This window comes from Rhinolophus hipposideros, assembly GCF_964194185.1.
Source record: "Rhinolophus hipposideros genome assembly, chromosome: 18".
In the NCBI taxonomy this organism is placed as follows: Eukaryota; Metazoa; Chordata; class Mammalia; order Chiroptera; family Rhinolophidae; genus Rhinolophus; species Rhinolophus hipposideros.
The window spans coordinates 53,183,116-53,208,677 of record NC_138064.1 but is presented as its reverse complement, the minus strand read 5'-3'; the positions used below and the strand labels follow the sequence as shown (position 1 = coordinate 53,208,677).

Genomic DNA, 25,562 nt, shown 5'->3' with positions numbered 1-25,562 from the left:
TCATTTCTATGTTGACAGACTCTGACCCTTCTTTTTCCCTGTAATTTAATCTGCATAACAACATCTGAAATATGGGGTTAAGTCTCCCCACATTAGCCTATCTACAGATTTAGTGAAGTTTAATCTCGGACAAAATGATTTTAATTGAATATTTTACGCTTGAATGTATATTTAATAATATGCAAGATGTCTAAGCTTTCTCTTCATATTGACTCAGAGAAAAGCCTATGCTTTAATTGTAAGGCATGGGTCCAGGCTTTAAAAAATTACTCAAAGTCTATTCAGGTAATTTGATATATTTTGTCACTTAAATTTCACTGGATAAAATTTGTATGTAAGCACCTAGTCCTTTCTGGCTGCTGTGGTGTATAGAGTGTGTATGACCCACTGAGTCAGACTTCTTTGGATATCATCCTGGCTTTGTCACCCATTTGTCATACAGGGGTCATGGTCTCTCAGCTAAGACTGAATCTGGTTCCTCTGACTTACGATGGTCAAGATGGGTGGTACTTTTCAGGATCTATTGATGCCAGCCTCAATATCTGAAAATAAGGATTCATAATAGTGTACTGTGAGTATTAAAATGAATAAAATATTGAAAATGTTTTGAAAACTCCACAAATGAAGGCTCAGATGGAGGTTTGTTGGGGGTAATCAGCATCAGAAAACATTCTATGTACTTTTCAGTCTGTAGCTGGGTTTTGAGACAGATGGAAATTAACTAAACAACATGCTCAAAATCTGTGTTAACTCTAAGTTCAGCAAAGGGTTTGTGTAAAGTCTGATGCACGTTGGTACTGTTAGACCCCTCATATCTTTCAGAGAAGGTTCCTCCTTCAGGCTTTGCATGTGAGTGTGGAGTTTCCTGCTTCAAGTGCCTGTGGTACAGGAGTCTCTCTCCTCAGTTCTTTATACTTTACATCAAGGATATGTGATCTGCTTCACTCATTCTGTACCTAGAACTTAGTTGCCCCATTGGCCACTGTGCAATTGAAGTTCCATCTGGCCCATTAAGTAGCTCTGTTACTGATTTCTGAGAAAGGAAAAATCCTTCCCTGCCCAGCTTGAGACACCTGACCAGAGAGAACCCAGTGCTGTCATCCTTCTGTGTGTCCATCCATGTAGTCATTTCTCCTTCTAACCATCCAACATGTATTGAGTGCTTACCTTTTGTAAAATACTGTATTTATGGGGGTGGTTTTACTTTTATTTCATATTTAACTTATTCTCCATAAGATGTTTGATCTCATTTCCTTTTCTTTCAGGACCAAAGCTTAACAGCCTATCCTAAATGTATGACCTGGCTGTTATTTAGAAATAGAATATTTTATAGAAACTTATGCAGAATATTGAATTGGAACAAAGTTTGAATTTTTCCCCACAACAAACCTATGAGGAGTTCTTTTACTGGGAAACATCTGGCTATAATAAAATTAATTTATCCATGATTTTATTTAAGTAAGACTAGAGTTTCTGACCCAAAAGAGAGATGGTATACCTAAACAACCTAAAAAAACAGGTCAATGGCAAACTCCATATATATCCTGAAACTCTGTTTCCTGTCAACCCTTTTTAAGATCAAGAGTATCTAGTCTAATCGACTGAAGTACTTGGGTATTTTAATATCCTACCACAATCCCTCATTTTCTCATGCATTCCACAATTATCTTTCCTGCCTGAATTAGCCATATAATTGAATATGTATATCTATAAACAAATATGTGTATAGATATACATATATATAACATACGTATATACTAAACAACATGTGTATGCATACGGGGTGTGATTAAACAATATGGTGAACATTAAAATAAAAAGATTGTTACAGTAAAAGACACATTGCCATTAATCTCCCTCAAAATATTCCCCCTCACTTCGAATATACTTGTCCCATCATTCTTGCCACTTTCTGAAGCAGTTCTGGAAGTCCTCTTTCGTGAGTGTCTTTAGTTGCGCTGTCATGGCTGCCTGATGTCCTGAATCATTTTGACTTTGGATAAGAGACAGAAGTCGCATTGTGCCAGAGCTGGTGAATAAGGTGGATGAGGACACACCGTACTGTTTTTATTTGACAGAAATTGCCATATAGCAGAAACAATGTGTGACACGGAGCGTTGTCATGATGGAGGATGATTTACTCACACTTTAAAACATTCCTTCTCTCAACCGTAGCTCACACCCAATTGACTGCACTGAACAAGTTGAAACTTGTCACACACTGTTCCTAAGGTTCGATGCAGTGCTGCCTATATTGAAGATCCCTGCCTTTCCGTTGGATGGCCCTTGGCAGCAGCATTCATCATATTTTGTGATCACAACAGAAAGGCTCCGTGTCACGCATTGCTTCTGTTATGGCAATTTCTGTCAAATAAAAACATTATGGTGTGTCCTCATCCACCTTCTTCACCAGATCTGGCACTGTGCAACTTCTGGCTCTTCCCTGAAGTCAAAATGACCATGAAAGGAAAATGTTTTGAATCGATTCAGGACACTGAGGCAGTCACAACATTGCAACTAAAGACACTCATGAAAGAGGACTTCCAGAAATGCTTCAGAAAGTGGCAAGAACGATGGGATAAGTGTGTTCGAATCAAAGCAAGGGGCAGTATTTTGAGGAGGATTAATGTCAATGTGTCTTTTACTATAATAATTATTTTTTTGTTTTAACTTTCACCGTATTGTTTGATCACACCTCATCCATGTTCTTTTGAGGAGGAGTTGCTTGTCGGGAGAGGACATGGCAACCCCTTGTTTGTTGTGCATTACCAGATTTGCCCCATGATATGTGAGGATCCCTATGATTCCTGGTATAACACTTGACCGTTCATAACACTTGACTGAACATAGATACTCACATGTATCCTTGTTTTATGGCACAGATTCCTATGCAGTGCTTTAGCCCTTTAAATCCATAACTACTGGATTTTTGGCCTTTGGACAATCATAGTCTGTGCACATGTTCTGCTTTTTATATATAAGTAAAAATTGTACTAAACATGAGTCACTAACATTAAATTACCCATTGTCCCATTCATCTTAATATGTTTTCATTTACATGTGATATATATGCTGTCTTCACCTAGGGTCAACTACCATTTTAAAAAAATTGTATCCATATGGCCTACTCAGGGAAGCAGACTTGCAGGTGTATTGTATTTTATGAATGGTTGTCCAGAGATTTCCCGCTGGATTCCAGCCCATGCCCCTCCCCCCACATGCCACTGGAGGCAGCTCCTTGTGCACACAACCTAACTGTCCACAGGCATTCTCTCTTATTTCCTCTGACACCTACAAATAGAATAGCAGGGGACTTCAAACACAGAAAAGCAGCTTGACCTGCGGGCTGAGTGCCTGTTGTTGGTTATTTCAGCACTGAGCTATATGGCTCATGTCAGCTGATCAGTTCCTCCTGGAGTGACAGGACTGACTCAGCACACCCAAGCACTTGAGATGGAAACCAGTCTCTACAGGCACTCATCAGGGAGTGTGCTTTGGGGGCCTGCACCCCAAAGGAGTCATTTGGCCCAAGGCATGGACTTCATCCTAATACTGGCCTAGCAGGGCCAGGAAATGCCTCTTTGATGTGGAGAAAAGAAGAGAGAGAGAGGGAGGTAGGGTAGGAGGGAAAAAGAGAGAGAAAGAGGGAGGGAGAGAGAAAGAGAAGGCATTGCAAACAGGCGACGAGAAGACCACCATGATTTAACGAGCCGGAAAGGATACTTACTGCTGACTAACTGGCCCACGCTCAAAGCTGAAGAAGAAGAGGATGAGGAGGAGGAAGAAGAAGCCTGCCGAATGGGGCTCTGACACATGGATGCGTGGCTGTGGGCCAGGTGCAGAAGACTGCCTTGGGAGGCCGCTTGACCCACTGACGTCTGGGAGGGTTGGTGGAGCTACACAGGGGGATGTAAAAATATACAAATGAATGAAACATTAGGGGGAGATGTCGGGGAATAGAAGTTGCATCTGGGAGTACCATTTTATTTCCACAAATATATACTTCTCAGAAAGCGTGAATACCCTACCTAACAGGCAGGATTTTTTTTGGTGTGTATATAATATGTTATTGCTTGCCTGACAGGCATTTTATTAGTAATTCTAAATATATTATTAATTCCCTAGTTGGCTTGCTGGAGCACCCAATTTTCTACATTTCCCGACCATGACTTGTAGGTAGACTTTTTCTGCCTATTCAAACAATTACAGCACATTCGACAGGCTTCTCAAGTATGGAAAGATAAAATATAATGCTTACAGTCAACTCAGAATGCAAAACTCAATCACAACAGTGTGGCTGTGCCCAATCATTTGTCTTATGTAACAGGTATTTTAGGAAAGCTCCAATTTAGTCTGCGTGTATATGGAAATTTTCTGCTTTCCCAGACCAAAGAGTCTGGGTGTATTACTGTGGAGTCGGGAAAAATGCTCTCTAATATCCTACAGAAAATTAAGAGAGAAATTAGGGCAGTCAGGACAGAAACATCTATTCATATTTGTAGGTCTCGGTTGTCACTCTCCTGTTTTGTGCCAGCACTCTGTTCAGGGCTTTCAGGACCTCTCTCACTTAATTCTCAGGTCAGCCTGAGAAGTGGGTGTATTTTGAATCCTTTTTTATAAACAAGGAAGCTGAGGCACTGAGAGGCAGAGGTTTTGTAGGTTCCAGCAGGTGTGGGGGAGCAGGCCTCTGCACATATGAAGTCTGACCGTGGACTCTAGCTCTTAGTCACAATGCCACAAGTAAGAATTGATGAAATTTAAAACATTGTGTGTGCCTCAAGGAAGACCACGTCCGTTTACTCATGACTCCTTCATAGGTTATCAAAGGACTGTTCTGAGAAGGGAGAGGAGCTAGGCTGAGGAGAGGAAGGAGAGAAGAAAGTGTCATGACTACAGGTGCCAGGTACTTAGAGGCCCAGGAGAGATCTCTATTGATCTGCGTCTTGCCTTCCTAGAAAGGTGACACAAAGGGCAGGCCAGGACTCTGAGCAGGCACATGATTGGCCTCAGCAGTGGCCACCTGCCACCTTTGTTGATTGGACATAGCACTTTCTGGCTTACAAAGTGCTTTCATAGCCATCCTTATGCTCAAAGAGGTATAGGAGCTTTTTATAAAAGGAGCTCATCCAGGGAGTAGAATTGGGTCAGGGCTAGAATGTTGGTGTGAGAGCCAACTACAAAACAGATACCAATCTTTTTTTCCCTTTTTTTAAAATTTATTGGGGTGACATTTGTTAGTAAAATTACATAGATTTCAGGTGTACAATTCTGTATTACATCATCTATAAATCCCATTGTGTGTTCACCACCCAGAATCAGTTCTCCTTCCATCACCATATATTTGATCCACAGATACCAATCTTTAATTACCTTCCCGGGGTCTGAGAGCCAGTGTGGGGTGTTTTGAGTTCACATTTGCCATTGTTTTCCCTGTGTGTGTGTGTGTGTGTGTGTGTGTGTGTTCATTTCTTTCACTGAACTTTATTAAGATATAATTTACACATAATAAAGTACAACCCATTTCAAGCACACAGTTTAATGAGTTTTGTCAAATGTATACACACCTGTGAAACCACCATCACAATCAAGATATGGAAACTTCCCATTTTCCAACAAAGTTACCTAATCCCCTTTGCAATTAATTTTCCCTCAACTCCTAACCCAGAGAGCCACTGCTCTGCTTTCTGTCATGATGGACTCTTTTGGGATTATTCTAGAAATGGAATCATCCAGGATGTACTCTTTTTGTATCTGGCTTCTTTTGCTTGGGTACTATTTTTGAGATTTATCCATTTTATTGCATATGTCAGTAGCTTATTCCTTTTTTAGTGCTGAATAATATCTTTATCTATATCTATACCATAGGTTATTTATCCATTAATCAGTTGATGAACACTTGGGTTATTTCCATTTTGGGGCTATTATGAATAAAGCTATTATAAACAGTCATTTTCAAATCTTTGTGTGGACCTGTGTTTTCATTTCTCTTATGTAAATACTTAGGAGTGGAATTGTGGCAATCACTTGATCATACTGTAAATGCATATTTAGCTTTTAAAAAACTACCGAACTGATTTCCAAAGAGGTTGTAGGATTTTATATTCCCACCAGCAATGTATGAGAATTCCAGTTGCTCCACATCATTGCCAACACTTGGGAATATCAGTCTTTTTAATTCCCTAAAGTGTTTTTAACTATCAATTATCATTTTGACGTCAAGCAATTGTTAGTTAGGTGCTACTTTGTAAATGTGCTTAAGGAGCTATTCCATCTGGTCCCCTGTGGTAATACTTTGGCTCCCTGAGTCATGGGATGTGCCTGACATGATGGTGAGAAGTAAACGACTGGCCCAAGGCCATGTGGTCTGCTGAACATTAGAATCCATCATTAGATTTCCACCTGTGGTTCAGGGTTCCTTCCAGGGTGCCATGCTGTCCCCCTACCAGTAAGCGAGCATCCTTATTGTCATTTGGCTGTGCTAAGTGAAGGCTAGATTGTTAACCAAAATAAGTATAATAGACATGGAATCCAAATTAATATGCATCAAGCATCTGCCTAAATTAATTAGCCTATCTGTTGAGCACATAATCAACAATTGAATCCAATAAATTTTATTTTGTAGGGACACACATTAAAGATTAAATCTATTTTTAATTTGCTTAATAAAATGTGATGGATATTTGCATGTCAGTCTTCCCCCTCTAGCCTATGGAGGTCTTTTCTAAATATTGTTATTAGACAAAAGCTTTACAGTTGAGTTACTGAATCATGAGATAGTTTACAGTTTTACCATTTCATCAATATTTTTTTGGACCTGGATGTGGTAAAGTACCATCAAGGAACTGGATAAGACAATAATCAATTAAAACTTTTCTTCCTCAGACAAAACTCAGTAAAAAAAAAAAAATTACTAGGCTGCAATCTCACTTAGGAGTCACTAAAGCAAGGTAGGGCTTATGCGTTAAGCTATGTAGGAAAAGAAATTCGAGAGGAAAGTAAAATAGTTCTTTTAAGAGCTTGTTCTCTGTCTATATATATAGAGAGATGAATCTAAGATATCTAAAAATCTAACAATGATATATTTCTTCCAAAGGAAATAAACATTTTTTTTTTTTAGGATACTGGGGTCCTGCTTACCCTCTAGAGTTCAACCAGACACTTCAGAAAAACCAACAAAAATTCAAAAAGGTTTTTGCTTGTCAAGAATCAAGATTATATAAGCAGTAATATCCTAATGGCGACCATATAACACTTCCCAATTGTCAGTGGAGACATGTATCTGTTAATTCCAGAATCAATTGTAAGCCCAGGTAGACTAGCTTATTGTACATACAAAATCATCCCAGAGATTGGCTTCTCTTCCATAATTTCTTCCCTCAGAAAAAGAACATGAGAGATAACACTTCTATTACCTTCTATCCCTAAAACTGCAATTCTTTTAGGTAAACTATAAAAATAGACCTATCTTTGACAGTTTTAGTTTAATGATTTTTGTGCATTAATATTCAAAAACTTAAACTTAATATATACATCTATATATTGAATAAGAAAAAACAGTGATTTAAGCTACTTCATGAAACAACTCAGATTCAATATAAATACTGAATATACTTTAAATAATAAGATGCATTAGAAAAATGTTATTTAACTAGATTTAATTACGTTGATTTTCAGACACTGACAACTGTGAAAATCATATATACTTGTATTGCATAATTATTGGCAAAAGAAATAGGTGTATAAATACCTAAAACATAATTGGCCACAAAAATTGGAATAGATTACTAAAAGAAAATGCAGGAGTTAGGGAATAATAGAAGCATGAAGAAAAAGCTATTCCTTTTCCTTCCTGGAGAGAAAGAGAAACTTAGAAGCTTCCATAAAGGTGATGTTTCATTACATTGCTTTGATCTTAAGAGGCCAACTCAGCTAACACTATTTATTGGATGCTTCCTACCTGTTTTTCATATATTATTTTTAATCCCGGCACTGGCCCTCTTTGTTAGGTATTGGTGATAATCATTACAGAGAAGGAAACAGAGACTTTAAAGACTAAGTTGCTTACCTGGGATCACACAGTGGGTATAAGTGAGATTTGAATCCAGGTAAGTCTGACTCAAGAGCCAGCGCTCCTACTAGAGGAACCCCATCAATTCCTGACCAATCTTGTATTTGGAGATAGTGTCTTCAAATAAGTAATTAAGTTAAAATGAGGTCATTAGGGTGGGACCTCATCTAATAAAGGTGAGATCAAATAATACGGTGAATATTTAAATTAAAAATTATTACAGTAAAAGACACATTGCCATTAATACTCTTCAAAACGCCCCCCCCCTTTGGAACACACTTACCCCATCATTCTTGCCACTTTTTGAAGCAGTTCTGGAAGTTCTGTTTTGTGAGTGTCTTTAGCTGCACTGTCGTGGCTGCCTCCTTGTCCTGAATCATTTTGACTTTGGGGAAGAGCCACAAGTCGCACGATGCCAGATCTGGTGAATAAGGTGGATGAGGACACACCGTAATGCTTTTATGTGACAGAAATTGCCATATACCAGAAGCAATGTTTGACACAGAGCCTTTCTGTTGTGATCACAAAATACGGTGAATGCTGCTCCAACGGCCATCCAATGGAAAGGCAGGGATCTTCAATACGGGAAGCATCGCGTCAAAACTTAGTAACAGTGTATGACAAGTTTCAACTTGTTCGGTGCAGTCATTTGGGTGTGAGCTATGGTTGAGAGAAGGTGTGTTTTAAAGTGTGCCATAAATCATCCTCCATCATGACAGTGCTCCATGTCACACATTGCTTCTGGTATGGCAATTTCTGTCAAATAAAAACATGACGGTGTGTCCTCATCCATCTTATTCACCGGCTCTGGCACCGTGTGACTTCTGTCTCTTATCCAAAGTCAAAATGATTCAGGACATCAAGGCAGCCATGACAGTACAACTAAAGACACTCACAAAGGAGAACTTCCAGAACTGCTTCAGAAAGTGGCAAGAATGATAGGATAAGTGTGTTCAAAGCAAGGGGAAGTATTTTGAGGGGGATTGATGGCAATGTGTCTGTTACTGTAACTATTTTTTTAAAATTTAAAAATTCACCGTATTATTTGATCACACCTCGTATAACTGGTGTCCTTATAAGAGATTAGGACACAGACAGGTTGAGAGGAAAGATCATATGAGGACACAGGGAGAAGATGGCCATCTGCATGCTGAGGAGAGGTCTTAGGAAAAAACAAATAAATATAGAGAAATTCATTTGGGGAGAAAAATACTCTCCAAATACACAAATGCAAAATGAAGGAGGTCTGGACTTTTCTAAATATGTCAGGGAGCCATAATGAACCACAGGCTACATCTCCAAGTGGTGTGGTGGAGAAAGTGAACGCGGTCCAACAATGAAGTTCGGGAACTTTCCACCGAGCACTTACACAGTGGAAAGTTCGCGAACTTAATTGTCGGACCAACACGTATAACTCCGGGAGATTGAGCAGAGGTGAGAGTAAGCACAGGACACGGTGACTCCCCCGCCTTCCGGTGCCGGCTGGCTTTTTTCTGAGTATTTTGTACTTTATAGTAGCTGGAAGAGAAATGGAATCAGTGGTTCTCAAGATTTAGCATTCGGCAGAGTCACCTGGAGGGGCTATTAAAACACAGATCACTAGGCCCCACCCCAAAGTCTGACGCAGTAAGTCTGGGGTGCGCAAGAAGCTGTGTTTCTAACAGGTTCCCAGGTGCTGCTGTTGCTGCTGTTTGGGGGCCGCATGAGGTTTGGGAAGAAGCTGCTCTTAGAGAAAGGGTCAAGAAAGTGGATTTATTATGTCTAGACAAGAAAAGCCAGAGCCCAGATTTAATAAGAGCCTTCAATGATTAGGAGGACATAATAAATGCCTGAGTGTTCTGGAAGAGTTCATTCTACCGAGGGCAGGACAAGAGCAGACGGGTGAAGCTTTCTGGGAGATCTGGGGCTAACATTAGGACAATCTAACTCAAATAACTACGAGGACCTGGAAGGTGGTATCTAAGGGAGATTTTAGTTACCTTCGTGGCCAGTTTGAACGAGCAAGGAAGGGGTTAGCCTTTTGGCAGAGTTTAGGAGATTCACTGGCTCCTCCTTTCTGCTCTCTTCCGTGACTGAAACAGCTCTTTGACCCAAGCAGAAAGACGAGCCCCAGATGTAAGCCTCTATTTCAGACTCCTCTTGTCTGCAGGGGAGCAAGCATGGGAGAAGCACCAGTGGTCTCAAGAAAGAGAGCTGAAAGCAGTGTGGCTGCTGCCAGCCTGTGAGGATGGGAGGACATGAGGAGAGTAGAACGAGAGGAGATGGGCACGGGGGAGATGCCCAGACACAGGCAGGGAAGGCCAAGGCTGTCCTCAGATGAGCTTGGGACACAAAACCCGGGCTCGGCAGGGCCAATGGCACGATGGGAGTCAGATTTTACTGCAGGACAGAAAATGAGGGATTAAATATAGTTGAGATGATGAGGTGGGAGAGCGTGGTGAGAGGAAGGGGTTGATATTTAAAAGAGATGTAGAGAAGATGGTGCTGCCTGCAGGCACTAACTTGCAACAGACTAGAAAATGACAGGCGACAGACTCAGAGAGCCACAGAAGAGCTTACGCGGGGTTTCTCTGGGAGCATGGCTCTGGGATGCTGGTGCCTTGGACAGGGAAACACTACAACTGGACAACAGTTAAACTGAACACAATTGACTGAGCACCCATCATGGGCTGGGTCCTGAACAGGCTGAATCAGTCTCGTCCCTGCCCTTCAGGAGTAGACGCTTAACGACAGTACAGCTTGATGAACATGAATGCAGCATGGGAAAAGCAGCGGTGAAGGAGCAATGCCGTGAAGCTTCATGAAGGAGGGGTCCTGGAGAGAAGAACAGTGGTAGGAGTTGGCCAGACAGAGAAGGTGGGAAAAGCATTCCAGGCCAGGGGCACAGAATGTGTAGGGAGCATGACCCCTGTTAGCTGGGCTTGGCAGGGACCAGAGAGGTGAGATGCCCAGGTATGTGCCTGGGAGGTCAGAGGCCTGTTTTCTATTGGAGTCACTGATGCACATTTCATCCATCTAGGAATACCTTACACTGTTTTAGATCCCTTGTGGGCGGAAATGCCTCATTTATATCACATTCTGGGAGGCTCCAAGAAAAAATTGGGAACCATCGATTCGGGCAAGGGCTGGGAAGGGAAGTTGATTTTTTCAAAAATATATCAGTAAGAACATTTTTGTGTTTAGTTGAAAAAAATGGATGGATTTGGATAATCATATGGCAGTTTAGAGAGCTAATTTAAATAAACCACTTTCCTTTGGCTTCCTATTAGCACCAAGATTACTTTCTGAAGAAAAACTGAGTGCCTTCATGGATGGTATGCTCCAAGTATTATAATATGGTATTTAATTTTTGAAAAATTTCGTGCTTTGATTTTACAAATTGCAACATTTTCCCTTTCAAATGTCTATACCCTCTAAATCCCCTTGGGACTTAGTCAAATGAAGAATAAATATATACAAAAATGATGTCATTGCAGAAGTCATTAATTCACAGTCATAGGATAGTAAAGGCAAGTGAAAGGGTCTGGGGCACCCTCACTTTAGGGAGTGGGGTTCACCACGATCACAGTAGCTGCAAAATCCCACGGAGCGATTACTTCTGAGCTCCACCAAATATTTTTGTAGTAAGTAATTTTTTTCATGTCCAGAAGGATATTTTTTTTTTCCTCTCTCTATCTAGTCCTTTTCTGACTTATTTTCTTGTATTGTTCATCGAAGATCTCTGATGTGGTTCTGTGGAAGCCATAGCTATGGTAGTGGAACCTGGTACTACATGTTTTGTATTTCAGATGGTAACTCTGCAGGCTCTCAATCTTTCATCATTAGAATAAATCATCATCAAGAGTAGCTGACACTCCACTCTTAGATTTTATTCAGGTTTTCTTAATATAGGCAGATGTAACAAATTAAATATGTAATTATTTGTACTAAATGAAAAGAAACCACCCCCAGTCGTCTGGTCTGAGAGCCCTATACTTTACTCCATGCAAGTGGACTTCCTTCTCAATGTGAGTTAAGGATCTCTCTGCTCTTGTAATTTATAACGTATTTTACTGTTGGAACTATGCTCTTGTGAGATCAAGCATTTGTCATAAATCACATGAAAAAAATAAATTGAGAAACTTCTTTACTGTGTGATAGAAATCCTTTATTTTTTAGTGGTATCCATATTATATTTCTTCAATGTAAAGGGTAACATTTAAAGAAAAAAATTGAAGACCTCTATCCTTATATCTCTAGCTCTGAGGTTTTAACTTTTGGACTCTGGGCATTTTATGATCCACTATCCTCAGAATCTCAGCTTTTATAAATGGGACTCAGACTTGTGAATCTCCTGTCAATTCACCTAACTTGTTAACTTTACTACATGTTCCAAGGTGCTTCAACTGAGCTGGTGCCAAAGAATAGCAATAGTCACTCATCTACTTCCACTCTTTTCCTGGTGTTTCTGGCCAGGTTCACTATCGGTTCCCTTGACCTTTCTGGGACTAGGATAGACCAGTGGCACATGCCTTGAACGAAAGGGATGGGCTGGTCAGTTCCTCCTGTCACCTGGGGATTCGGGAAGGTTTGCATGTCCCTTATTTAAGCTCTGCTCATGTATTCTCTCAGCATCACATACATGACAGGTTGTGCACATACACCTGAGAGGAGAGTCTGCTCTCTGGAATGCTGGTTGTAACTGACATGAGCTGGATTTGCAAGGCACACCCCCAAGAGGCTGGCTGTGTCTTCCCAGTTGCTAGATCTCCAGTTCTACAGTGATGAGGATGGTGGTGGTGGTTAGACCAGCAGAGGCCCAGATGTTCCCGCAGTGGTAATGAGGTTTCATTCCAGGAGCAGCAGGCATGTATGAGACAGCTTCTGAGGTACATCTGTGCTCTTGAGAGAGACTGTGGAAACGGATTAATGATGCCTCCTATAGGCAAGGAGTTGAAGTGTGGTCCCATACCTGCCTCTGATTTGCTATTTCTTGGTTAGGTCCTTTGCCTGGATTAAAACTGTACTACCTCAAATCTAGAGCTGTAATTTTATGTAACAGCAATAGTCTATCACCCAAACACCCTGCTTTGAAATTCAAGGTGAAAGTGAAAGCTATTTTGAATTAAATGCTGATGATTTCTAATTAATTCATCACCTTTTTGGCAATTTACAGCTTAGCTTTGCTGACAGAAATAGTTTTTAGCACATTGTACAAAAAGAGGTCGACTCTTCATTTTCCCCCTACAGATAATTTTGAACTTAAGTTTGAACAGATGGAACTAGGGCTTAGAAAGAAAGAGGACATTGCTTTATTGAAGGAAGTATTTAGAAGGTAGACAGTGCAATGGGATCTTGTAAACAGCAAAAGAGATAAACCAGCTGAGAGATGGAGGCTGGGGCTTTCGAAGCCTTCCATGATGTGTTTGGCAGGGACTCCCCCATTGCCTGGGACAAAGCTGAGGAAGAAGAGTGTGGCTGGGAACCTTGGCTCCCAGGCAGTCATTTAGACTTAGTGTGAGAATCAGGGAGTAACACAGAGGTCTCTATCCCTAGGAAGTGTGTGCAGACCTGGCTTTGTTTTTCCTGGTGTTGAGTTCTCACTAGAGAAGATCCCCTTGCCGGACCCTCTCACAGGTCCCCTCACTACTGCTGATCTTAGGTGCACATTTGTGCAACTCTCTGCTGAATGTCCGTGTCCCTTACTAGGCTGTAAGCTCCTTGAAAGAAGGGCTCATGGAATCTGTCTTCTCCACCAGCTAGTTTGGAGGTGCACTGACTGACAAATAGTAGGTGGCCAACAAATATTTTTATTAAACAGATTTCTTATATTTATTGAACAAGCAAATGGATTTTCCAAGCATAGCCTCTGAGTGCCACCAAGAATGAGCTGTTTTCATGGTTGGTTCAAAAGCCAAAAATGGATGAGGTCTCTGGACAGACATTTCTGCTTTGTTGCCAATGAATAATATATCAGTGTTTTCTTCTTCCCGTTCCCTTTGTATTTCATTTCCTTGCTAAAGGCTGTCTATGTTAGCATCCCAACAACTCATAAAGCCTATACTCAGTCGTACACTCACTGTTGGTCTCCATCTTTCTTCCCACCACTTTTGTTTGTCGGTGCAGCTTCCAGCTGCAAGTCTGGACCTTAGGCTTGCCTGTGTCTGGCTTCCTACCTGGGCGTTAGGCTTGCCCAGGTCTGGCTTCCTACCTGGGCCTTAGGCTTGCCCGTGTCTGGCTTCCTACCTGGGCCTTAGGCTTGCCTGTGTCTGGCTTCCTACCTGGGCCTTAGGCTTGCCCATGTCTGGCTTCCTACCTGGGCCTTAGGCTTGCCCAGGTCTGGCTTCCTACCTCACCCAGTCACTTGTCTCAAATGTTTCAAGCAGAGGCAATCCAGACTTTAAGACATTACAACAAAGTAATAGAAGAAATGATGTTTCTCCATTGCTTTACCTGATTTCATTTCTGCAGCATTTGACACTGTTGTCCATGTCCTACTTTTTAAAATTCTTGGATGTTAGATCAACACACTCTGGGTTCCTCTCCTACTTATCCAGCCATTTCTTCTCTCTCCCTTCCTCTTTTATTCCTGAAACGCTGATGTTTTCCAAGGTGACTCCTTTGCCTTCCTTCCCTTGCTCCTCAGCATTTCTCTGGATGTCTTGTTTTCAGCTACAAAGTGTGTCGTCATGACTCTCAGATCCTGTTCTGAGCTCCCCTGCAATTCGAGATCCTTAGTTTCAACTATCTAGTGCCTGCTCTCGTGGTTTCCACTTGTGTTTTACTATAGTCTCCCAAATGGTTTGTTCATAATAGATGTTTCACCATTTCACTTCAACCTCTGTCTACTATCAGAGTTGTTTTCTTGAAAAATAAAGCTGAGAGTGCCATCGCCCTCTTAAATCCCTTGTATAGACCTCCAGGGCTTCAAGGTAAACAAATCATCATCACCATCATCATGGCAATATAAGTGCTTACTGCATGCCAGGCATTATTCTAACCATTTCATATATATGAGCTCATTTAACCCTCACAACTACCTGTGAGGTAGGTACTGGTTACCCTATTTTACAGATGAGGAAACTGGGGCACAAAGATGATGCATAAAGTGGTCAAATCACATAAAGACAAAGTGTATCCTTTCCAGCTTGATTACAAAGCCCTCTCTATGCTCCAGTCACATGAACCTTTCTACTGCTTCTCAATACTCCGCTGTCCTTCACATTCCCCTGACTCTGCCTGCTGTTACCCCTGCCTGGAATGTGGTTAGCCCACCTGGTTAACTGTTACTCACCCATTAAGACTCAGTCTCCAAGTCATTCTCTCTGTGAGGACAAAAAAACTCTCTGGACAGAGTTGGTCACTCCCATCTCTGTGCTGATACTAAGCTTTGCGCACGTGTCCTGTCGTGGGACATATTCTGTTTTATTGCACAATGGGACTTGCTTTTGTATCTGCATTCTCTAGAAGACTAGGAGCTCCTCAATATCAGGAAGAACGGCTCTTCTATCCCTGTTTCCTAGCATTCAGTAGGGACCTGCTCTACAGTTGGTTATCAAAACAATGTTTGTAGGAGGAACCAATGAACCAGAAGCTCCCTGAGGTCAGGGACCACGTCTCTATTCTTCAGTGCTGTAAACCCAGCCTTTAGTGTAACACACAGGAAGTGCTTTGGTGATGTTTGAATGAAAAAAATGAACTGGATTGTCAAGGCTTTAATGAAATTCAACCAAGTGGAACTTCCTATTTTGTATGCCCTAATTTGTAGGCATCAATCTCAGCAGCACCAGGATGAAATCTCGTGGTGTTTAATAATTTTTTTTCCATTTGCAATTAAGACATAAGTAGTCTTAGTTTCTTTTTGACTGCTTTTAAAATTGTCTGGAAATCAAGTATCACAGCATAGATAAATAAGAACACATCCCTATTTTAGGCCATTGTGTCTGTTCATAATTTAATATATTCATACTTTATATTAGAGAGTTGTTTTGTTCTTACCCACATACACTAAGAATGAAAAATAAAGCTACATGCCTGTTTCTAAGTGTTGATATGTTAGGATTAGTGAAATTAAATATTTTATAATTAAAAAATTGCTTTTCATTGAGGGTGACCAAACAGAAGAAGGGTGGTAAGGAGAGGTGTCCAGGTAGCCGTGGCCACCTGGACATGGAGCCTTTACCTGCTGGCCGGGCTTGATGGGTGAGAGTGTGATGCCCTGTGTGTTGATCACTGGCAGGATCTGGTTCCCGATGACCGTGGCGATGATCTGGCCCTGGGCATTGGTCAGGAGCTGGGGGGTGATTGGCTGCACTTGCAGGCCCTGAGTGCTGCCCGCTGCCTGGCTTGAGGGCCCCGGATTCGGCATCAGAGGAATGGTCCCAATAATCTGCAAGAGATGGGCCCAGAGATGAGGTGCCAGGCTCTGTTCAGGGTCTGAACCTAAAGACCACTCCTTCCTGGTCTCTGGAGCTGGGTGCTCCCTGGAGTCAGCTCAGGAGCTGTAAACAGGCCCGCAGTTGCATGTGTGGAAGAAAGTGGCACGGGATGGGCATCTGACAGGCACACATGGACCAAAGGGAAAACAGTTAAAAACAAAACCAAGCATCAGAGATGGCAGAAACGTGATTTCTTCCAGGGCAGCACAGACATCTGCTTTGTCTCAGAACCAGAGAGAGGGTAGACTTCTCTTGGTGCTCACACCCTTCTCCAGCTGGGGAGCCACATCCCTTCCCCACAGTAGCTCCTCGGCACCATATCGCACATCCTTTCCTCTGCCTCCACTCTCCTGCTCTCTCTCCTTTCCTCCTTCCCTCACTGGCATTCTGCTCCTCTCTCAAAGTCAGGGGTGGGCTGCCTGACACCCCGCAGGATTAGGGGCCTCTGTACCTGGTGCTCATGGTTGAGAGTCCAGGTTCTGGAGTCAGGGAGACTGTTAGAGACAAATTTAATCTGTCAAAAATGAAAATGCGATCTATGTTTCCAATGTGTGGACTCTCCTGGGGGCATCGTGGAGCTCGAGGTTGGCTCCCCATGCCATGGGATGGTTAAGCAGCTCTGCTCTGCTAGGGATCTGCCAGGGCCACCTGCCAGACGAGACCTGTGGTGACATGGCTTGGGGCCACCAAGACAAATTAGTAATGCTCTTTGAGGAAGTGCTTTCACATGTATGACTTCATTTCATTCCATGTTCTTACAATAGCTCTGAGAAGTGGGCATTAGTCCCATCCTGCTCAATAGGTAAGACAATGGTGGCTCTGCTCTGACCTGATGGAGGAATTTGTAAGTGATGGACTGAGCTGGAGCTGGAGTCCACATCTGGCTGACCCCAAATGCCTGCTTTGCCATTGTCACCTGGCTGCCACCACATAGAGAACATTGGAGAAGCACTGCATTCAGTCTGAGATTTCCCACCAGATAATAAGCTGCTTGTGGACTGAGTTTATACATGAATGATTTCATTTTCTACCCCCACAGTACCCCAAGTGGGCTTTGAAATTTTCTCAGTAAATGCTTTTAAATGAATGGCTTCTAGACTCAGCTGCCACCGGGACCACAGAAGAACCACGAGACCACACCATTCGGTGACACAGATCATGACAGGGAAACTGCCCCTCTTTCCCCGTCCTCATTTGGCAGTTGCTTCCACCACAGAAGTCGCTGTGGGATAGCACTAATGGAGGAGCTGTGAGAATATCAGGTATCAATGGCAGTTGTCAATGGATGCCGATAAAGGTCAGGTAATTACTGTGAGTGGTCAGCAGTCCCTCCGGGAGTCTGCAGCGCCTCAGGCCCACTGAGCAAGCCTGCGATGTCCATCCTGCAGCATCAGCAATAAGCATGTCCCATCAAGTGCCAGCAAGGTCAGGAGGAGTCCACATCAATAGAGCGGAGCGCATAAGCACTTTATCGATGAGTGTTCCTGCATTAAGCAGCTCAGTATCCAAAGGCTGTCCCTGTGTCCCCACAGGCCATGTGGAGAGGCCTGGGGAGCAGCGTCCTTGTCCTGCACCCATGCAGGATACGTCCCCTCTCCACACTTGCACTGTGAACTGTACAGTCCCCTTTTCTACAATGCCCTATGACAACTTTGTGGCTGACCCATCCACTCTGGCTTCCTCGAGTCACAGCTTTGAAAACCACACTCCATCTGATTGGCCTGAGTTGATGCTGGGTTCATTTAGGTGGCAGGGTTGTGGGTTCTATTTTCGGCAGATATCAGCGCATTTAGGAGCCGAGAGAGGCACAGCACCTGACAGCTATAGAACACACTGTGATGCAGAGAGAAGTGTTCTGCTCCGAGAAGATTGACACGAGTCTGTGTTGGCTTGTGTAATGAGATGCTCTGTCTGCTCTCTGGGTGAAAAGAAGAAAACAGTGAACGCAAACGCCTCACAAGCCTCTTCCCTGCGCATGGCCTCGCTTCCACACACTACTCTGCGACATTACTAAAACATGGCACCTCTTAGGTCTCTCCATCTGCTCCTCTTTTCTTTCTTTGGACCTAGCATTACTTGCTGAGAGTAGGACAGAGCTAGTGTCAGAGCCAGGTGCATCTGAAACGGTAACTAAATGTACCCTTAATAAGGAGAGTTTGCCCAGGGTGCAGGCAAGGGCAGGGTCAGGGGTCATTATAGTCAGGAAGCCTTCTGTGAAGTTATACGTTTCTCATTCTTGTTCCCCTTTCAGGGGAGCTGGACTGACCATCTCAGCATGTCAAAAATTTGGCAGTGCACTCTGGGTAATTTCCTAACATCCTCCAATGTACTACAAAATGCTGATTTTAATTTGCTCCCGTTCATCAAATGGTAGAGACAGTTGCACACTATTGTCTAAAAATTCTGCAATGTGCCTATTTTCCTTAGGCTGGTTCCCATTCTTCTCAGCACTTCCATAGGTCTCACCAAAACTCCTCCTCAGACTTTGATTTCAAATATTGAAACAAGAAAACGAAACAAGCTGAGGCAGCCAAAGTGTGAGGCTTGGCATTAGTGAAATTTTACCTGTGGAAATTGTATTTTAAATTAAAAACCTTTTGATATCAAGGGAAGTATTTACTTTTACACATATTTCAACTCCATCAGGACATTAAAATTGAATTTTGACATCAGGGAAAGTGACTTGATAGAAAGAGGATGCTTTTGAGACACTTGTGGTCTTGGGACTAGCTTTTGGAGTTTGAGTTTCTGGCTCCCAGAACTAAAGATTTACTGATAAGAGAAATAAGTGGGAGAATATGTCACTGAGCAAAAATGGCCCCTAAGCTCAAGGCATAAACTGCACAAAACAAATTCCTGCTTTGCTAAGATACTGAGGACTCTGGCAGAGTACCTGCAGACCCCGCTTTATGTAAGGCATGGGTTCATCTGCCATGGAAGGCACCAGAAGATGCTATTGGGGCAGAGGAGGGGATGATAAGACGCACACGCATGCAGATTCTAACGATCCGATGGAGAAGTGCTGTGCACCAAATGATACGCAGGGCTATTCGATAAGAATCTCTGTACACACATGGTGGATGATCAAAAGAATATTGGGACTGAGTGAGAGAAGGAAAGATGGGGATAGGAGAGAAGACTTCACAGAAGAAATGGGGGCAGAGCAGGGTTTTGGAGGTTGGGTGAGACTTGGCAAGGCAATCATTCCAAACAAGACTCTAGCCTGGAGGTGAGAAACATGGATGCAAAAGAGGGTGGAGACAGTGAAGCAATGACAGGTCTGTCTGAAAGGGTCAAATTCCATCCAGGCAAGGGGTTTTGAGGAATGGATTTTTTGTTTGTTTGTTTTGTTTTGTGTCTTTTTTTTTTTTTTTTTGAGGAGGGGGTTAGGAGGAATGCTGAAAAGGAACTATTTCAGGTGTGAATGTGATAGCGTGGTAGAATGGACTGGAGGGGTGAGAGGCTGCAGACCAGGAGTTCGGTCACTATGCTGCTACTGTCATCGTCCAAGTGTGAAGCCAATGCCTCAGTGAATCCTTGGCACAGGGGTTGCTTGACTAGTTCACTTCCACTTCGGTTCAAAAAGCATGGCCTACTCATGCCTAGGTTGCAACATTAGAAAGCTTTGAGTGAAGTTAGTGCTCCATTGGTTCCACAGCAAATAGCTCAGGCATCGTTTGCGATGATCATGTATGTCTCTGCCCTGACTGTAACAGTAATGATTCATCTCTGAAGAATGCTTTAAACAGGCCAAGACCCGTATTGGTATTGTAAATGATAATTGTTGCCTAAAAGAGTTCCAGCCTCTCTGACAGGGGTCTTATTTGGTTGTTGCTGTTCATGTTCTGTCCCGTTTGTTTCCTTAGAGGAATTAAGAGCATAAACCACCACTGAGAATAAGTTCATGTTGCAAGAGCAATGGAAAAATTGTTAAATGACTACTAGTATTTATTAGCACATGCATCCTTATTTCCATAAGAATTTGGGAAGCTTACACATAAATGTGACTAACATTAATGCAGCAATTATAATTTTAGCCATCATAAAGATTATCTTGCAATTGTAGCAAAACCCAGCGATTCAGGGCCACGTAAGTCTTTTAGGCCACCAAGTTATCATTATAGTGTCCTTATGGACCTCAGTCTAGTTGAGGTATTCAGTAGGGATGAATTATGAGTGATGGAGGGTAGTGTGCTGAATTTATTCGCTGCCAGCATGTAGGTGTGTGTCATCAACAGCAGTGGAGGGTGGTATCACAGAAGCTCAGGGCATCCAGACAAGTTGTGTGATGGGCCACATGTCGGAATATGGTGTTAAACTCTGCTATGGAGAATGCGATTGCAGATGTCAAATTGATAAGTAATTTTGTTGCACCTATCTTTAAGAAAAAGAAACCTACTAATGCTATAAATCGGTGACTTCCTCAAGTCTTTCACTCCATTAGCAGAGACAATTCTTTACCAAATGTTTGTGTAACCTCAGCACTTTTTGGTCAAGAGGGTTTTGTTACATTAGCATTACTCCGTCCATGTCCATTCTTGAACAAAGAGCTTGTAGCATTTGGGAAGCGAGGAGGTGGTGGTGAGTAATCACCAGAATGAAAACAGCCAATCACCTGGTAGGGCTGTACTCACTCTTTTCTCTTCCTCCAAGGGAAGATTTTGTCTTCTTTATGTAATACATTCATTTTAGTCTCATTGTGCTCTCAGGTTTAAGGTTAAACTCACTTTAGAGTTATTTTAGCAGCTCTGATGTTGATTCCAGGAAGAGAAGGAGAATGCAATTATTTCCCAAACAAAATTGCAAGATACAATTTAGTGCTTTCTCTCACTTAGCTATGTCCAAGATAGAGAACTAGAGAGTATGAATATTGAGAGGGTCCTCTAGCAGCATATCTGAATCAGAAAATAGTAGGCATGAAGATAAGGAGATGAAGGAGTTCAATTACAGGAAGGCACTCAACTAAGGACACATAGATTTAATCTTGCAAGCAAAACCTATCAGTTGGTTGTGGCTTCCCTGAGATCTGGAGTTTCCAGAGTTCAAGAAGAAACAGTGCCATGACTGATTACAATGTCTGACATGGGTATGAGCATAGGGAATGGCAGTGTGCCTGAAGGTCGCATATCAAAGCCCAGGATATGAGATAAATTATCTTAGACCAACTTGAAAGAAGCGGATGACACACATTTCCTTAATGAGCAACTGTGAGAAAGAACTTCATACGATTTTCATGCCTGTATTATGGGTATCAATAGGCACTCTATCCCTGGGAATACCTACCTACACAACGTTCTTCACTGTCAGTTAGAATTAGGATTCTCGCTGGGTGCTCTATGTTTGGTTTCAACTTTAGAAACACAGACAAGCGTGAAGAATTGGATGTGTCATGATCTTTAAAATGTCACTTTCAGTCACTTTATGAGAAACATACTTTGCATGAAAAGTGATGTTATAAAAACAGCAATAACAACAATAAAAACAATCCTCTCCCCTAAAAGTTTTTAAAAATTAATTAAAGGTAATTCTTCATAGAGTTTAAGATATACATAGAGAAGAAAAAAATTCTCCACTGCCTGGGTTCAAGTCCAGGCTTTGCCACTAACGGGAGATTGTTGGTGAATTAATTCACTTCTTAGAACCTCAGTCTACTCATCTTTGAAGTGGGAATAATAATTCCCACTTCATAAGGTTATTGTGAAGACTAAATAAGATAATGTATGCAAAGCACCCAACACCATGCTTTAATAACCAAAGAGGTGTTCAATAAATGTTTGTTCATAACTTCATTATGCTTTTGTGGTAACTCCTGGGTTTTTGCATTAAATTGCAAAAGATCTTTTGAATTTTTCTGAATTTTATAATTTCATCATGAAAATAGTTTACCCTGAGGAAGAAAAATCAGTAGTTCACCATGGAAAATAATGACTTCTTCCTTGTCTTGTAAAAGAATGCTAAGTCGGAAGTTTCCACGGAGGCACTGAGATTCCGTAGGCGCCATGTTTCCAAGGAGGGATGAGACCTTCATGCTGAACGATTGGAGGCAGGTTCTGCAACCCAGTCAGATGGTCCAGAGCTCACCCCTCACAGTTGGAGCAGACACAGAGAACCTGTGAAACTCTGTGTCTTCTTCTCTCTCAGGATGGGGCATGGGAGCCTCTCCTCGTCTCAAAAGTTAATGACTATATGCTCAGATATATGGACAGACTAATGTCTGTCCTGGGACTGCTAAATTCACCCTTCATCGAAAATAGGTTCTTTCCCCCTGAATAATGGTAGTTTTTAAAAATCTTTGAAGATGTCCTATATTATTGGAATTTGATTTCTGCATTCCATATATCAAGGCCCAACATGTGCCAACCACTGTCTTAGATTTTGGGAGTTTGAGAAATATCTGATGTCCCTAAATTCTGTTTTAAAATCACTTTGATTGTAAGAAAGGAGACGGCTGAAATGCTTGCAGAAGTCAAACATCAAGTAGGCTGGATTACTCTAGGGGTTCGGTGGGGAATACATTCATTGGGACCTCTCGTCCCCAAGAACATAAATTGAAACTGCTGGAAGCACACAGTAGGGAATGCCTGTGTGTTTTCAGGGAACAGTGTTCCTTCTCAGCGACCATACTGCAGTCCAACAACCTCTGTTACCTGGATTCTACCACGAGGATCCATGTGAATTCATGATGTGGTAAACAAGGGCTCATTCTACCATGCTCTCACAAAACTCTCCCTTCATCTATAAATGTATTCATTGATATAATTTTAATGTTATAATTTTTATTATAATTGTCCTATCTATAGAATCCAAATTGGAATAAAAACAAATGTGTATTTCAATCCCTAGTTATTTACAACAAGAGCAAGTGTGACATCTCATATAAAAGCAAATTTCTTCACCCCTCTGTGACCTTGGTTTCAATTTGTAGCTTCTTACTTTATTTTCAATGGGAGAAAATGAAAATATTTGTAAATATGATCGAATGCTTCAATTTCCAACTTTCTTCAGAGGTTTTACATTTTCATTATAATACTTGTTATATTTGTCCAATAGGACAAAGATCAGAAAATGAAGACAAATTCTTAAGGATGAACTGGAAACATTTCTTTTCATCATCTCTTTCTCCTTTTCCCAATGACTACAAATTAAACTATGAGTACTTTTCATTTTCTTTGCAGCTGCCAACTCTGTGGAATTGCTAAAACATTGTTTTTTTCCCTTCAAAAGGGAATCACTATTGCAGTTAGGCCACAATTTTGCAGAAAGACCAACTTTATAAACGTTTACATGGCTTCACCTAAGACATTACGTTTTAATGGCAGCAAAAAATACCAAGAATTTGGGGAGGCATTTCTGCTTTTGCCTGCTGGTGCCAAATTAAGTGACTAAATCAGATTAAAGGTATTTATTGCTTGGGAGAACATGTCTTAGTTTAAGTCACCTTTGGTCCTTAGAAACTTTAACAAACATTCTAAACGAAGCTCTGGATCTCTAAACTGTTTATTTTACATTTCTTCGCAAATGCGAGACAAAGAGCCGTAGCTAACAGAGCAAAAAAACCTAAACCTGGGACCAGTGATCGCCAATATTCCAAATTCTTTGGAGCAATGGGATTTGGAAGGAAATGTCTGGCAATTGCTTAAGAAAGTGCTGCCCGCATTTAGCATCAGTTAGTGCTATAAGCAAATTCAGAATTCAGGCCAGAAAGCAAAATTTAAATTCATACAAACAACAAAATGAGCCTCTAAGAAAAAAGGGGTGGGGAGCCAAGGCACTTGAAGTGTCCTTAAAGATACATCTGTTATCACCATCCAGTTTCATGAGTCCAAGATGGTTCATATGCTTTTTGTGAAGAGAATATCTATTGTTGTGGCAAAATTAAATGGATTTTCATACTTGCATGCAATATTTATCTATCTGTTCAATCAGAAAAAAGTTGTCCTCATCACTCTAACATATATTAGTTTTTTCAATTTCCTCTTAGTAATGTTTTCTTAATGTTCTGTAGGGTGAGACCGTGAAATTTGTCATTTCTCACAACAAAGAACCATAATTCATTAGAGTTATGCTGAGTTTTTCTCATACATAAAATCGTATCCTCATTTTCACAGGAGACCAATTTGTACTCTTACCCCTAACCATCAGGCAGGTTTTCATAGATGTAAGTAAAGAGGGCCACTGCATTCTCCCAGTTGTGGTTTCTCATAGTTTTCTGGTTCCTATTTTAAATGTCATATGTATATGACATTTACATATATATATATATAATACATATATACTTAACTTCTACTCTGGTACTTCAAATTTGGTTATAGAAAAATGTATCTTATCATTACTAATACACTACTAATATAATGATTTTCTAACTGTGCTGTTCTAAGATCAATAATTTATAATTTCTACCAATGGTATGAACTTGGGAATTTTTAATTTCAAAAGCTATTTTTAAAGTACAACGTTAGCAGGAATAAGTTCACTGCCTTGTCAGATGAAATCATTCACAAACTATACATATATATTGTCAAATAATGTAGAGGTCAGTATAGTGATTACCACATTGAAGAATATTTGAGATATTTAGTCACAAAACTATCAACTTAATTCATAACTCAGCGTTAAAAAATAATCTACTTAACTTCTTTAAGATATTTGGGATATTTATAGCAATGTTTGTGGTAACAGATTTGGTTTCTGAAAAGGCTAAGTTCTTAGCACTTTTCTTCTTCACCCAGGTTCCACATTTCAGGAACAAGTCTAGATGTGCAAAACCATCCATATTATACCCATTTCCACAGTCTTATCTCCACTTGAGCTGAGAGGGGCAGAAACTCTACTTTTTAAATATTTTTAAATGCATATGATTTTATGATTTCAAAAAATCAAAATGAGTTCTGAGAATCCTGAGTGGCATGCCATGTCAATCTCTTTTGTGTTCGTCTAAGTGATTTGTATATCATCTTTAAAAATATATTTTTATTAAAATACAGCTAACATACAATGTTATGTTAGTTTTAGGTGTACATCATAGTTATTCAACATTTATATATCTAAAGAAGTGATCACCGTGGTAAGTCCAACAA

General features: G+C 41.2%; 1 protein-coding gene across 2 annotated transcripts in view; it reads right to left on the bottom strand.

Annotated features, from left to right (window-relative positions):
* The window catches only part of POU6F2 (POU class 6 homeobox 2), a 361,096-nt gene that overhangs the window by 10,516 nt on the left and 325,018 nt on the right, over positions 1 to 25,562 (bottom strand). For both annotated transcript variants that reach the window (XM_081080022.1, XM_081080023.1), the window contains 2 exons: positions 16,230 to 16,436; positions 3,728 to 3,896 (listed from right to left, as the gene is read on the bottom strand). In XM_081080022.1, coding sequence (XP_080936148.1) covers positions 3,728 to 3,896; positions 16,230 to 16,436 — 376 coding nt within the window. The remainder of the gene's footprint in view (positions 1 to 3,727; positions 3,897 to 16,229; positions 16,437 to 25,562) is intronic.